At 36.4% G+C, this 17,107-nt stretch overlaps 1 protein-coding gene across 1 annotated transcript in view; it reads left to right on the forward strand.

Moving 5' to 3' along the window:
* MIPOL1 (mirror-image polydactyly 1) overlaps positions 1 to 17,107 on the forward strand; it is a 105,189-nt gene that overhangs the window by 50,500 nt on the left and 37,582 nt on the right. Inside the window, exons 2-3 of the mRNA XM_087962543.1 lie at positions 14,809 to 15,049; positions 16,823 to 16,940. Coding sequence (XP_087818669.1) covers positions 14,820 to 15,049; positions 16,823 to 16,940 — 348 coding nt within the window. The 5' untranslated portion in view covers positions 14,809 to 14,819. The remainder of the gene's footprint in view (positions 1 to 14,808; positions 15,050 to 16,822; positions 16,941 to 17,107) is intronic.

Here is a 17,107-nt window from a genome sequence, read left to right on the forward strand (position 1 = left end):
TGAGATATTGATACATTGCCTCAGGGACAATGCTAATGTTCAGCATTGCTTTGAATACATTTGTTCCTGTCAATACCATTTACAATAATAATGGTTAAATTTTCTTAATTAATCTAAGAACATAAGATTTGTGCTAGATTAGGCAGATCCCAGGTTTATCTCGTCCAATGTTCTATTCTTATAGTGGTCACCTAGACGTCAATGGAAAGCCAGATGTAGGACAGGAATGAAGTGGTACCCTTCTGCTCAATTAATGGAAAAATTAGTTTGGACAGAGGTAATAATACCCTGTTTCTCCAACAATATGGCCTCCCCCAATAGGAAGTCGCAGCATGTTTTATAGGCATGAAATGAAATTAAGCCCCTCCCCCCAAATTAAGGCCTATATTAAAACATGCAAAATGGGGGAATGGTGGGGGGCTTGCCGTTAGGAAGTACTTTTGTTGCACACCGGATATGGTGCTGCCTGCGTTGACCCCGATACGAAGTGCCCACCAACGCCAAGGTCAACATCCAAGCTGTCGCCGCCCGCCTGCCCAAAGATGCAAGGAGGGGAATTAAGTCAACCCGAAAAGACGACCTAGCCATTTTTTCGGGTTTCAAAAAAAAATAAGACCCGGCCTTATTATATGAGAAACACGGTATATAGTGAACATGATAAACGATTCGGCTTATCCTCTGTTAATTTGTATAATCCCTTTTTAATCCATTGAGTTCGATGGCTGTTATTATAACTTCCAGTAGTTTATTTTTGTATTGGGTAAAGTGTTCTCTTTTTTAAAAAAAAAAAAAAACTCCTGCCATCCAGCTTTATTGACTAATACCTTGGTACTTCTGGGGAACTTAGACTTGTATCTTCTTAACAAAACTTTCCATTCTTCACACTAGCAGAGACTTTTGGAAGCTGTCCAGCACACATTGAGGGTATCAGTGGGGAAGAGCCATTTATATGGAGCAGAGCAAAATGAAAATAAGTACAAGGAAGCTGAAGCTATTTCAGTGCCTGTAATTGCCAGCTATCAAATCAGAAAGAGACACTTTTATTAATTATATTTAATAAAGTAAATAGTTATGTGTGCATATCATTAACATTGTGTTGCATAATTAAATATAATTAATATTTCATTTCAATATTATGAATTCTTTTCAAGAACTTATTGTTCAGGCAGATAATTTATGAATTGGACATTATTAAAATGAATAGGTTAGAAATTATGAGACCCAAGTGATTCAAAAACTGGTCATAATAGAGAATGCTTTGGTAATCTTATTAATGTGAAATATATACACAGACCTCTTGTCTATATACTACTTCTCTACTGCCTGATCAGTGTAGTAGCTATTTTTATTTCAGAAGCTCATGGGATCAGCTGTGGAATCTGATGATACAGTACATAAATGGACACTTAAGAGTATTTGTGTTATAGTACATTATTTTGTCAGAAACAAATAGCAGGGTAATTTCTCCCATTAAACCTGCTTTGAGAAGTCTGTGGTTCAAGAAAATACAGAGATATTATTCAGTTCCTTCTTTCATCTAGCCATCTATAAATACTTATCCATTATATCACATTTCAGAACCTCGGCGACCAGTTCAGCTTCAGTACCTTTAGGGGTCACTATTCCCTAAGAAAGGTTAAAAAGGTTAACTGTTTCCAAGAGGTCATTGGGCGCCTGTATGTTTATACCTTAATTAATACCTGCCAGGATACTATTATGTTTTGACTTGAACGTAACGAGCCGTATAATCAGTTGATCAATGTGAATTTCCTAAATTTATCAGTTGCTGTTAAAAACATATGGGAGTGTAATCAGTCATGTAATACAGACTTGAAATTAACTTGATAACAGCAAATTTTCATCATAGTAAGATAGGAACAATATAGGATACTTAATGTCCGAAATTTAATCTTTGTGAAGTTTTATCAATCAGGTCAGTTGGAAAAATATGTGTAAGAGCTAACATTCTGTTCGTTTTTATACTGTGACTTCCTTAAAAATTCTCCTCACAAGATTTTATTCATAACTGAATAACATAGCTGCGAGAGGAATCTTAAGGGAATCATGGTATAATGAATTTGATGTAATTATCTCTTTTCTAAGATATTCTCAAATTCTGTTTAATTACTGTGAGGATTACCATTTCTTGGTTGTAGTGGTTGAAATGATGATCAGGTCTCAAAGTTTGAGAGCCAGTTTGGTCTAAGAGTGAAGGCACCAGGCTAGCAAGTGGAAGACCATGACTTCAATTCCTGTCTTAAGTCATCAAAGCCATTTGGGTAACTTTGTACCAGTCCCACTTCATAGGGTTGCTGTTGTGAGGAAAATAAGAGGAAGAAGGCACACTGGATGTGTTCGCTGTCTTGAGGGACTTGTAAAAATAATAAAGGCAGGAATCAAATCAAATCAAATAAAATAAAATAAACAGAAAATATTCCTAGTTTTATAATCCTGTGCATTGAATTTACTTTGTCCTCTGTCCACAACCAAATTGGATTGCATAGCTGACTTGTTATGAAAACCTGGCATAAATTTATCTTGATACTTGTTCAGAGAATGAATTAAGATAGTTACACCTAAAAGGATGTTTTCTGATGCATTCTGGATGTTGTATCCTATTGTTCTTACAATCTTTTATAATTGTCCCTACTGGTTGTGGCTAATGAGAATTGTATACTAAAATCTCCATACAGGATTGCCTATTCTTGTTCTATCTTTTTTAATTTATTAAAAATAACATACCTATTTGGTAGAATTTGAGAAAAAAGATATTCTGAAACCATTCTTATTTACCATAATGACACTCATTCAAACAGCTAGTTGAACTGAGTTAAGCTTTATATTAATAAGAATTTCTATCTTTCATTTTAATATTTAGCTCTCTTTACCATTAACATTTTTTAATAACAATGTGCTTCCCCCCTCCCCCCCGCTTGGTTTTCTTTTGAAGTTTAGGATTAATTCCCATCATCCCATGGCTTGTAAAATTTGTAATGAAAATACCAAGGCAAACCCAAGTTTGGGAAGACTTACAGTATCTTGTCCGGATTATTGATGCAAACTAACCTTAGCATTTTAATAAATCCTATTTTTTCCCACTACACTGTATGTCTTATAGAAGTCTTCATTGAATATAAGTAATTTAATAGCAACATTAATCTTTCCTGGATGCATTTGTCTGTTAATAGAAATCTGTTGAACCCTTATCGTAATAACAATGGTCCTCTTTCCCTGAAGGAAAGACCTATCTTCTCTTAGAATCAGACATCTCCTTTAATTGCATCCAATTTCTACCGAAAAGAAAATGGGGAGCCCTACCTTGCTCCACTTACAAAGCATGACTGTGGAAAGTGTTTTTTCATTGTAGGGGTTTATAATTAGGTGAAACCTGTATTTGTTTTTAGAAATTGAAAATAAATGAAAGACAAGAAAGACTGCAAAGAGGTGTAAAGGAAAATTTAAAAAAATGGAACAAACTAGGTTCTCAGTATTATATAATAACGAAGAGGAAACATGGAAATTACCAAAAAGGAGAAGACGTGGAGTTGGCAAAAGTGCTTAAGGAAGATAATAACAGAGTTCAGGAAACAACAAACTGGCTTTTATTTGATACAGTATTTTACAGATTTTAAAGAATGGTGGCTGAATATTTAACAGGTTTATTAGAGAGTAAGACTCACTGGAGTATTTGCAGTGCTTTGTGGGCTGCCCAGCTTAAAGGACTTTTCTGCCCTTTTTCTCTTTCCCTCTGTAAAGGATTGCTTGAAGTTTTGGGAATCCTAAAGACACGAGAGACTGTTTCTGTCCATTTGGGACCAATTTTTCACAGCATGTCTGAGCCCTTTTGTGTATTCCTCCCCCCCCTAAAGTGGGAATGCAAGGGTCTGTGGTGGGGGGGTGGGGGAGAAGGAAGGGTTAAGGAAATACCTTTGCATGAATAGACTTCTGTTTCTATTCAATCCACTGCACTCAGTAAAACTTCTAAGCAAACATGGTTAAGATTGTGGTGTTGTGGGGGTAACCCCTTCGCTTGTACTCAGAACATTCAATATATGTATGCTGAACTATTCAAAACCTAGGGAAGATTAATAAACAAGGAAAAATGCAAGTTGTAATATATTTAATTAATTTTTTTAAAAGATCTTGGTTAAGATTTCAATTTGTTGTCTTTTTTCATTCGTTTACTTTATTCATTGTCCTGTTTAATTCATTGAATACTTTGGAGCCAAGGTGTTGGTTGTGAGGACAATGCTGCTCTTGGAAAATTGAAGTAGGAATAGATATTAGATATGTTCATTGTTTATATAAAGGAATAAATATAAATAAATATTATTCCTGATAGCTTTCAACCCATGTAAAGCAACACACACACAACCTACCTTTTAAGATACAGTTCGTTACATATAATCCGTACATTCCATGCATGTTAAATACAATTGCTTGTTGTCAAGACAGATTTGCTTTTCTTAAATCTGCATTTCTATATTTAATGTACACTGTTGGAACTAGGCATTGCTAATCAGGCCTAGATTGGGCCGAGGTCCACTGAAATCAAGTTAGTCATGACTCCTCATGTTGTACTGATTTCAGTGGATTTATTCCAAAATTTTAAACAGTCCAAATGGCCAAGGATTGGTTCTATTGAATTCAACTGGTAATTCTATAGTTAAACTAAAAAGTAATTCTATAGTTAAACTGCAGTCATTTCAAGATAGTCACTGCTTGGGAATAGGGAGTGGGTGTATGAAATTGGAAATCCTGAGGAATATTGAGCTTCTTTTAGAGTCCATTGTTTGAAGTTAATCCTATCCTCAGCTGTCTTATCATTATGCCAGTGTTGTGTTTGGAGAGTTGGGTGTCACAAAACAGTGTCTTCTCTTTTGCCTACCTCATTCTCCATCTCTTTTGGCTCTTGTCCAAGCAATTCTTCACAAGCAGAACAGTTTGCTGGCAGATCTTTTTGCCAGCAAACCTCAGGGTCAACTGGCAGAAAATGTTTTCAGCTGCCAGAAGGGGATCTTGGCCAAGGGAAGTGATTCATACCTCATTTTTACACCCCTCAGCCAGTGCATCCAAGTTAGGCTATCCTGGATCAAACCCAAAAGCAATTGGCACTGTACATTTCTGGAGTTGTCCTGTATTCAGTATACTTCTCCAATTAAAATTTCAGAAAATTATTTTATGTAACATAAGCATCTAGCTTGGTAGTATTTTACCCAGTTTAATTTTTAAAGTTTAATTTTAGATTGATCCAGCATTACTACAGGTAGGATGAGAAAGAGCAGAACAAATTTTTCATTAAAAAACAGTTTATGTCCCCTGAGGGATACATCAGAGATGAGATGAGTACCAGAGATTTTGCATGCATGTTCAATAGCCTTTTTTCCTTGCAAATAAAGTTAATTGGCTCATTATTGTCAAAAGTGGCCTTATCTTTAAGAAGTCTTAAAGTACAATTTTCTGTAGTGTGTCCTTTTGTGTTCTTGGGTCAATGCATGCTTACCTAATTTTAAACATTAAATCTATCATATTAGCATTAATACTGGGTATAAGGAAGGATTTCTGTTTAATTAAAGGGTATCCAGGGATGTAACCCTGCTTCATTTAAAAATGTAGATAATTAAGATTTGGTGAATCGATGAAAGCATATATAATAAGAACGTGATCTGTCAAGTATCTCAGTAAGTATTTATAAAATATGTGTGCATATTTATTGTGTGTGTTGTGTAAATGATACATATGTTCACCAATATTTTCTCACCTTTATGTTTTTTAAACAACATAAATAGTAGGTTTCCTAAATAAATCCCGCAGCTACTATGTTTGGATATTATGTAATAAATCCATATTGATTGTTATGGGATCCTGAACTTCTGTGTTTAAACTAACCTGCATTACATAGAGAGATAAACAGAATATTTACTTATCCCTTATGAGCTGCTGCTGATATGTAAATTTATTCTTCTACTTTGCACAAATATACTTTTGAGCTACTGCTTAAACACTTCAAGGTCCTTAGCCAAACAGTTCTAATGATGCTTCCAATATTATGAAAGTGTGACATTTGATTAATATCTTGTGTAGTTGTGGTGCTGCAAGAAAAATGTAAACAACACACAAATAAAGCCCCATGCATATAAGTCATTGTGCAACACCTAGATAATTGATAATTTTACTGTTTATATCCTTCTTGACATTTTTTTTTTATCAGCCAAAGGCAGGTTTCATTTGGATTCTTAATCTGAGATTTATTTGGATCTGGAAGTCATCGCTGGGGTTCCCACAGGAAATGGTCCATCTACCAACAGATTAAATGGCAGTCCTGCAGTTGTTAAGGGAGCTTTGCATTTTACACACATGCAGACTCACACACTCAGCACTGTGCAGAAAAATTAAAGTAGTAACCCGGGTTTAGGAACAATGGGTTATATAGCAGCATTTTCATGTTATTATTCGTGCTTGAATTTCTTGTTTGCTTTGTTGAGTCTGCTGACGAATACTAATAAATGCCTGCAACAATCCAGACGGGAGATGCCTGGCAACAAAGCTATGCGGTGGACCTCCCTGATCTTCTCCAGTTCACAACCTGACCTTTTGAAAAATTGCCTGGGCTAAGCTGCAGAATTTGGGTGTAATGGTTATTGTTAACTCCAGCTTTAGGATTTATTAATTTGTGTGATCAAGATTTACCTATACTTCAAAGTTTCAAAAGACCAAACACAATCATCTGTCCATTAGAACTAACATTGCGTTTCATTGAATTTACTCTTCCCGTCCTATTATCTGTCCAGAAATACAGCTATTTTGATTGTATGTGTCAGTGGAATCTCAGAAATGCTTTCAAAGCACAGCAAAAAGATCTGTGGAGAATTGAATTTTTTCCAGAAATCTAATCCTGGAAAATAATACTGTGGAAATGAATTGCGAAAGGGAAAAAAATAGCAAATAACAGGAAAAAGCCAGTGATATTTACACAGTAACTGCTTAATGATCACTCTTGACATTAAGTACTAAAATTAGGTTTAGCTTCAAAAAATGGTTGTGCAGTACTGTATTATCTAAACTAAGATAAAATTAACTAAGCTTAAGCAGCAATTCTGTGCATACTTATGTGAGAGTAAATTACACTTAAAATGATGAGATTCACTAAAATGAAAGCAATCTTCAGTTGTACAGATTTAGAGTATTTTCCCTACCTCCAAGTGTTGTCAGTTCCAGAAAATCTACTCAGCTTTATAACACAGATATATTCTTGAATATTTTGCTTGCTGCTTATGAGTCACTGAATTTTTTGTTAGAATTGTTCTGAATGTATTTCTCTAAATATATTTCCAGAGCATCCCAAAGGTCCTTTTTCAAGACGCAACTGGACTTTCTGGTTTTTGTTTGAAGTCGTTTCGCTTTTCATCCAAGAAGCTTCTTTGGAAAAGAATCTTTGGGACAACCATGACCTGGGTGACTGAGAATCTCCATAGACATTTCCAGAGTACTTAAAGAAACCATGTTGTGATACAATCCTATGGTCAAGATTCAAAGAATCCCACCATCACTCCATTCATGCAAGTCTCTTGCTTATATCAGTACTGCTCTTCCTATGCACCAGTGGTGGGATTCAAAAATTTTTACTACCGGTTCTACTGGTGGGCGTGACTTGGTGGGCGTGGTGTAGTTGGGAAGGATACTATAAAATCTCCATTCCCACCCCACTCCAGGGAAAGGATACTGTAAAATTCCCATTCTCTCCCCATCCCACTATCTTGCTTTCCAGCTCCGTTCTCCTGTGCAGGGCAACAAAAGAAGACCCAGCCAATCAGTTGGGACTCAGGAGGCAGAGAATAGATGGGGGCGGAGTCAGTCAGAGGTGGTATTCCAAACTACTCAAAATTTCCACTACCGGTTCTCCAAACTACTCAAAATTTCCACTACCGGTTCTCCCCAACTGGTCACAATCTGCTGAATACCACCTCTGCTATGCACCATATCCTGTACTAACTCAAAGTTTTTCAAATAGGAAAGAGAATATAATAAGGAGGGTAGGAGCCAATGAAATCCCAGTGCAAAGCAAAGTTGCATGACTGATTCTTTATTTCTGTCCTTGAGAAATGTTAGCACAGAATTATGTGTACAAATGGCTTCATCTTTTTTTCTTTTTACAGTAAAAAGGACTGTGATGTAAACATACATTAAAAATATTGGCTTATTGTACTTTTAATAATTGGAAGGATTTGTATATATACTGTAGAGGCAGTGCGGTAGTTCAGCAGTTAAGATGCTTGTCAGTTGGAAAATCATCAAAACCCAAGCATTGTGCGATGAGATGAGCTCCCATTCTCATTCCAGCTTTCTACCAACCTAGCAGTTCGAAAGCATGCAAATGCAAATAGATAAATAGATACCACTTTGGTGGAAGATAACAGTGCTCTGCAATGTCATGTTGGCCATATAACTGTGGAAACATCTTCAGACAGCACTGGCTCAGTAGCCTTGAAACAGAGACCCTATAATTGGCTACATCTAACAAAGTCCACAAAGACTTCTTTTATACTTATAAAGTATATCACATATAAGCTACATAATTCTGGAACAATATTAGGTGAGGATTTTTTTTATATCCCGACCATCTTTTTCTCATTAGTATATTTATGATCGCCCCAAATTTGGCACTCCTACAAATTATAGTTCTAATCATAAAATAAAAAATATGTTTTAATTATGAGCTCACGGTACAGCAAAAAAGACTAAGGAATATTAAAGATGACTGTAGTGTACCACACTTTGAGTTATAATTTACAAAGATGGAACTTGCTTCTTATGTGGTTTCTCTAGAATTGTTAGGTAAAATGGAAGTTTTCACAAATATAGAACGCATCTTTCCAAAGAAGAAAATGGGGAGAACAAATAACAGGCCTGGGTAGTGAAGGACCATGTACCCAATTATGCTGGCTCAGGGGTATGTCCTGGAGGTGGGTGATTGCTTTTTGTAGATTGAGTGACTGCTTCCTACTTATTAAGCAGAGGCTGTAGGGAGGAATATGTGGAAGCCACATTCCAGGAACAAGCTTATTGAGCCAGTGGACAGAGAAAGTAAACAAGAGTTTGCCAATAGAGTTAAAAAGAAGTCTTTAACAATTTTTCTAAGTGGATAGTCTAACTTGCCTAACCTGAGAAACAAGAAGAAATAAAAGCCTTATACTGATAAGAAACAGAAGTGACTTATGAATGGATAAAATTCTGCATTTAATGGCGTGCTTGCATTCCTAGCTGGATACATATATGTGCAGAAAATGAACATTTGTTGTGGTGCTTTAAGAAAAAAGAATAAAATTAAAGTTGGAGTGATGACTATCTACCCTGAACAGATGATAAAAGAACTACGAGATGAAATGGAATTGTTGGCAGAGGAACCAATTCTCCCAAAAGAAAAGAATCAAACAAAGAGTAAGCCCAGTAGATAAAAGTGATAACAAGAAGAAAGCAATGGGTAAAGCACTGTACATGTTTTCATCTGAAATAAACAATTTCTGAGCATTCAGTATAACAAAAGCACAATAAAAAGAGAGGATGCTTGATTGAGGTAGTAGATATTCCTGCAAAGAAATAAAGAAAGAAAGAGAAAGAAAGAAAGAAAGGAAGGAAGGAAGGAAGGAAGGAAAGAAAGAAAGAAAGAAAGAAAGAAAGAAAGAAAGAAAGAAAGAAAGAAAGAAAGAAAGAAAGAAAGAAAGAAAGAAAGAAAAGAAAAGAAAAGAAAGAAAGAAAGAAAGAAAGAAAGAAAGAAAGAAAGAAAAGAGAGAGAAGCCTCGTGGTAGAAGGTGACTCACTATTGTAAGACATTGAAATAACTATGTGTGAATGGACACATTGGCTTCTGAAGTGTGCTGTCTGACAAGATCAGGGATTAAGAATGTAGAAGAACAACTTCCAAGACTTATCAAGTCCAGTGACAATTATCTTTTCTTGTTAATCCACATGGGGCCAAATGATAGGACAAAGAGCAGTTTCAGCAACTCTATCTGTGGACTTTAAAACTCTGGGAAGAAGACTGAAACTGAAAAATATGAGACTCAGATTTGCTCCCATCCACCCTTCCCATTGGTAAAGAAGACTGGAAAGTGAAAGAAGATTATTGCAAATGAATAACTGGCTACACAAACAGGATCAGCAGGAGAGATTTGGTTTCTGTAGCCGTGGTCTTAGTTGTATGGTTGATGGATTATGTCACAGCATGGGTTTCGTTTCATAAGACCTGGAAAAAAAAGGTTGATAATGGTTTCCTAGCCAGATTACAGGACTTTCAGAAAAGAGAAATATATAGCATATCATTAGAGACTTTAACACAGGCTTGTCCAACCTTTTGGCTTGCCTCATCTGCATTGAGTGAGGAGGAATTGTCTTGGGCCATATATAAAATATATAGTTAATATATATAAATAACAAACTACCATATTTTAATATTTTTATTACAAGCTTATGGGTCACATTACAACCTGTCCAGGACCACATGAGCCTTCAGGCTACGGATTGGACATGCTTTAACTGTACAGATAATTCTTGGAAAATCAACTCAGCCAAAGCCGCAAGATCAAAAATTATTCATGAAGCTTGCTTACTGTTTCATATTCCTGAAGATGAGACACAAAGAGATTGGTCCTCCTTCAGATTATGCTAATTGGGAGAATCTAGTTAAAGACATCATATTAGGGTTCACGATACTGTAGAAAGGGAAATTGGAATATATAGGGAGTCCTTGCTTAATGACCCCAATTTGGATTGGCAACTCCCCTGCTAAGCAAAGCAGTTGCTAAGTAGGAAATCATAAACTATATCTGTGGTTTCCAGCTGGAAAGACACAAGACCACTCTACTCAAATTCACACCTTTGGTTTTTGTTTGCCTTGTAAACACTCCTCCACCCTTTGGAATGCTCAGATACCTGCTTACTGTCTTGTACACGTTAAAAGCAAAGCAGTCACCCCATAATTCAGGACTGGTAACCACAGGCATACCACACAAATCGCTTATTCTCTTGAAATACCTTTTTCTCCAATCTCCCCATGCTGGGAAATGGAGAGAAAAAAGGCAAGCAATTTCTGTCGGCAATTTTTTCCTTTGCCTAAGCCTTTCAGCACTCTCAATCACATTGATCTCAATGTGTAGAAGAGCAAGCAACATATTCTCTTGCAATCCCTTTCTCTCTAAAGCAAGTGCAGGGGGGAAAAGAACAGAAGTCAGACACAGGAAATGTACTATATTGACAGTAACTTTCAATGACTCAAGAATGCTGCAAAGATTGTCAATTGCCTGTAAAGTTAGTTTTTGAAGGACTATCATATACACTAGATCAGTAGCCCTCAACCTTTTGGGGGCCAGGAACTGTTTCTGTGGGAAAAGGTTTTCTGCAGACTGGAGGTGGCGTGGTTCCACATGTTGCCTGATCCTGTGGATGGCGCTTTGGTTGTTTGCGCGGCCCAGTTTCTAGCATGCTGTGGCCCATTGTCGGTCCACAGACCGGGAATTGGGAACCCCTGCTGTAGATAACATTCCAAGGTCAGAAAATTTCTAAGGAATAAGATATTGGGACTATAGTATTATTACACACCATTTCAATAAGGCAAAAATGGAAAGCAGCTTAGGAAATCATTGTGCCGAAATATGAGTATTTGATTGAGATAAAAATTAAATGGACCAGATAGAGCCGTGATGGCGAACCTGTGGCACGCGTGCCACAGGTGGCATGCAGAGCCATTTGTGCCAGCACGCGAGCTGCAGGCAAATTTACCTTACTGCGCATGTGCATGCGTGCCTCACAGCTGATTTTCAGCTGGTTTGAGGCCTTTTTTGGCCTCCCAGAGGTTTGAAAAATGGTTGTCAGACAAATGGTTGTCCAATCTCTTTCTGTAATACCGAAAGTGATGAAATGGGCCTACTATTCGGCCTGCAAAGCCTGCAGAGGCTTTTTTCAAACCTCTGGGAGGCCAAAAAAGGCCTCAAACTGGCCAAAAAACAGCTGTGAGGCGCAGTGCAGGTAAGGGGGCAGGGGAAAGGCAGCGGCGGGGGGCAGGGGATTGTACGCTCATGTGCAGGGGGCATGGGGGGGTGCGCATTGCCTTCTGGTTGCTGGCACGTGAACGCGTGCGTACCAGCACGCACACAATTTTTGGCACAGGAGCCCAAAAAGGTTAGCCACCACTGAGATAGAGGGATTTTATCTTTTTCTTTTTTCTTTCATATTTACTTATCATGCAAATATCATTATCACTGATATCTTTTTTTTTTTTAAATGTGTATTGTTTTTGCCAAGAAATTCTTCAATAAAAATTAATGAGGGAAAATGGGTGTAATCACGAAAGAGGTATTCTAGAAAGTAGGGTAGTGTCTGCACAAAGAAAGTTAGAAAAGCTAAAGCAGATAAGGGCAAATGTAAAATCACATTTTTTTATTTTTGTTTTTCCTATCTATATTACTGGCTATACCAGTAATCTAAACTGAGCTCGGAAGGATCTAAAGCAGAACAATTAACAAAAGGAAGCTGTGGCAACCCAGCCTAAATTAAGAAATGTTTGAGAAATTTAAGATTCCAAGAGCACATCAGTTACAGAGCACATCTTGAAAGAGCTTGCAGGTGCAGAAAAGATGTGCTCTGTACTTGCAGACTTATTACTTAATGTCAATATAAAGCAAAATTTGGAAATAGTTATTAAGCATTTAGAAACTAATGCATCTCTTGGCAGAAACTGCCATAGATTGACCAAGAGCAAATCTTGCTAAACTAACCCACTTTCCTTTTCTAACAGAATATAGGATGCTTATGATGCTGCAATGCATAATAGTATACCCTGATTTCAAGAAAACATTCTGACAAGTAGAGAGAATATTGAAATTGGTCTGGGCTGTATGGTTGCAGAACTGCTTGAACAATTGTACAATGTATTTGATTGGTTCCACATCCAAGTACTGCAGGTGCATGTTTTAGGTCTGCCCTTTTCACCCATATTTGTTAGTAATTGGAGTGGAGAGTTATAATAGTAACAGAATAACAGAGTTGGAAGGGGCCTTGGGGGGGGGTTCCTCTAGTCCAACTCCTGGCTCAAGCAGGAAACTCTATACCATTTCAGACAAATGGTTGTCCAATCTCTTCTAGTGTTGAAACACCCACAACTTCCGGAGGCCAGCAGTTCCACTGATTAATTGGAATCTGTCAAGAAATTTCTCCTTAATTCTAGGTTGCTTCTCTCCTTTATTAGTTTCCAACTGTTGCTTCTTGTTCTGCCTTCAGGTGCTTTGAAAAATAGGTTGACCCCTCTCCTTTATGGCAACCCCATAGATACTGGAACATGGTTGTCATAACATATATAACTAGGTTAAAAATATAAGTGTCAAATGTGCAGGTGTGTTAAAGATATAAAGGATATCAAATTATTTATTGGTATTTATTTTCCATATATATTTTAAGCTGCAAATACAATGCAATGGAATTAAAGTAATTAAACCACCAGGCATAACAGGTGGCAAAAGCAAAGCAGATCCTCAGCAGATTCTTCCTTTTTTTTTCAGCAAGGTGTTGCATGATGTATCCTGGCACTGTGCCAAATAGGGTCACAAATTAATGGCCAGTACTTTGAGGACTGTGTCAAGATTCAAAAATTTCTTGAAAAGATGGGATATGAGGCAAATCTCAGCAAGATGAATTTCTACAGAGACGTACATGTGCAGATTTACATTTCAGTAGGAAAAATCAAAGGCATGAATATAGGCTAAAGGGGAACACACTGAACAATAGACCACATGATTGGAATCTGAATATTTTGGCAGAGCATATGGTGAACAAGAGCCAATAGGGTAAGGCATCTGCCAAAAGCATCCTAGTTTTTTTAATTAGAAAAATAAAGAACCAAGGTTAAGAAAAGTACATTATTTTCTATTCTGCATACGTCAGGATAAGACTATTGTATCTAGTTCCATGTTTTAGGAAAGGCGTTGATAAACTGCAGCATGTTCGATGGAGAGCAATCCAAATGAAAAGAGACCCAGAAGAACAGTACACGAGAAATGGTTGGATGTATTGGTATGTTTAACCAGAAGAAAAGATTGCAAGAAATTTTCATGATTTTCGTACATCAGAATGGCCTTCGTGTAAAAGATAGGCCAGAATTGTTCAGTTATTCTGAACCCTGGGGGGGAAACAAGGGAATTTAAATATTTCCCACATTTAAATCTGCACATAATAAAAAAGGGGCTAGCGTATCTAATAACTTAGAAGAGGGGAACAGTACTGCCAAAGAACCACCTTATAGGTCAGGGACATGGGATGAAAATAACTGAATAAAATTTAAGAGATACATGCAAAGTTCTTCACTTAGGAAATGGAAATAAAACCAGGCAGGTAAAAAGTCTGAGTATGTATGGATACCTGTTTTGGTAATAAGAAGTGTGAAAAGAATAAAAGTGCAAGTTGATCATAAGCTGAACCTCAATTAGCTATGGCCCATGGCTGCTAAAATGGCCATTCACAACCAGATCCTGTTCAAACTACATTTCACACAATCACCACCAGGATAGCCAAACTTATTAGTGGATTATGGAAATTGTTTGGGGAAGACTCTTCTAAAGCTCCTTTTCTCTGCAGTTTGGTTGCATAGATGCAGGATTTTTCTTTTGAGTCAGAATTACTGGATATTTTATTAAAAAGCAGCATTAAAATGTCCTTGGTTATACTTTTTATTTTTCAGAGGCATTGTATAGATTGTATTTTGTACTTAATTGTTTTAATATTATTTTAATTAAAAACAATATGTTGCTATCTTCCAAATAGGAACCTTTAATATGGAACAGAATTCTGAACAAAAGAAGGATGCCTCTTTTTCTAGTTGCCTGAATTTTCCAAGTTCTTCAGCAAGGTTGCAGCCTAGAAGACACTCAGCCATTTGGACAAACAAAGAACTAGTCAACTCTTCAGATCAACCCATAACCAACTTAAATGTTATACAAACAGAATATGCTAAGACTTTGCATTTAAAGAATATTACTGTGCCTGACAATGATGAAAGGATAAGGTAAGCTTTCATTCTAGATTGAACACAATATCTTCTATGTTTTTACATTACTTTTTTATCTTTTCTCTCAATATTAAAAAAAAATGCTTAAGGAGGTAGAGAAAGAACAGTTTCACAGTTGTGGACATACCAGTTTCTTTTTGAGAAGTAGCATCCAAAATGCTTCATAATTCCTCAAAATTTAACACCCAACCTTCCCTTTTTTCAATGTGAAACTTTGCATAGTATGTATTGTTTTGTAATATTAATTAGGTGTATAATGCATTAACATATTGTTAATCAAATAGGTAGAATCAAATTGATGTAATAAAAGTAGGATGCCAGTAAACTTGAAACAGTAATTAGCTTTTTCTCAATTGATTATAGCTTGAAAATATATACCCTGATACTTATACTTTTTCAATCATGTTCATATTTTATGTTAATAAAGAGCTAGTCAATCTTTTGGGGAGGTTGAAGAGCATCTTTGAAATGGCAGCCTAGTGTTCCCTTGTCTTCGCACAAAATGGCTGCCAAGATGAGTTTGGATTAGGCACATTAACCAGTGGATAAATTGGCACAGTTGATCTGTTTCAGCAACCTGCAAAAGCTTTTTACCAAAAGGTAAACATAAAGACATCATTGAATTGAGCTTGACAGCATCCATGGATTTTTCTTGGTACCATTAAGGAAATGTGTTTTATTTTCCAATCTAGTCTTTGATCCTGTTACTGGGTACCTCTATCAGCCATGCTTAGGTGCTTTGCCAACTGAGGAAACTTACTTTAGCGATTTCTAGCTTTCCTTTAAGTGAATTGCAGGCTTGGGTGGCCCTGTTACTGAATATGGTCTAGGCTGCCAACAATCAAGAAAAGAAAAACAGGGACTTAGATAGCACCTTAAAAAAATTCTACCTGGATTTTAAGGGCTACAGTCACTACCTACAGTTGAACACTGAAATTGAAGCTATGCCATTATGGCAGCACAATATAGTAACATTTTTTAAAAAATAGGCATGCCGCTGATGTTACTATCTTGAATCAGAATCAAGGGTTATATCTAACCCATCTTTAGTACATTTAGAGGAAGCTCAGAGGAAGAAGAGAAAAATGGAATACTGTTCCAAGAAAAGTCCACTCAAATAACATTAGGTGGTATTCCAGTTCTTTCATTTAGAAGCAAGCATGCTCTGTTCCTTGTAAGTTGTTACATCAGTTAGTAACCACATTGTAAGTTGTTATATATATATATGTTGTTTGTGAATGGCTTGGGAAAATCCACAGTAAGTCCATTTGTCTACTTCCTGGTTTCATAGCATGGCCTTTAGTGTGAACAATTCTCTGGTTTTTATTTTCATTCCATATATTGCATATTCTAACTTTAGGCCTTTCAGGTTCATCCCTTTTTTATTTCTGTTATGTCCTCAATAGCAGTAGCAAGTGATGTGGGTTTTTTTTTAAAATGAACTTTGTTACTGAGATTTCTAAGAAGTAAAGTTAAAGTAGGTCAATCTGGATTTTAAAACATTTACATGTTTTAAAGGTAACACATCTCTTAAAATGCAGTGATAGCCATGTGAAGTTGTGGCAATATCTGACATATATTGTTTCAAAGTCCAGGACAGATGTCTGTCATGTCATGACAGATGTCAGAAAATGAACCTGGACTCACTCTAGACTAGATTATAAACCATGTGTTTTGTACTCAGTGATGACCCTACCCTGAATCACTCATTTGTGAGTGATTGGAGGATACTTTTGAATTTATCATTTTCCCTTTCATTTTTTTGTACAGTATTACTACTGAAAAACAAGAAGGAAAAGTCAACTCTGTGACTGCTAACCTAGATAAAGAAAAGAATATTGCATTCCTTTTAAATGAATTGGATGTTCTAAGGGCAAACAATAAGAAGGTACAATCTATTCATCTAGTCACAGATATTCATATTCTTTTTTCTAATTGACAAGGTTCAGGATTTGTTGTTGTTGAAGAATGATTATTTATGATATAATTCATGATTTGTTGATTTTAGGATATTACTTTTGTTTCCTTGATATGTTAATTTTCTGTAAGGGAATC

This window comes from Notechis scutatus, chromosome 1, assembly GCF_049901735.1.
Source record: "Notechis scutatus isolate UNSWTSFEM ecotype Mainland chromosome 1, rNotScu1.2, whole genome shotgun sequence".
Taxonomy (NCBI): Eukaryota; Metazoa; Chordata; class Lepidosauria; order Squamata; family Elapidae; genus Notechis; species Notechis scutatus.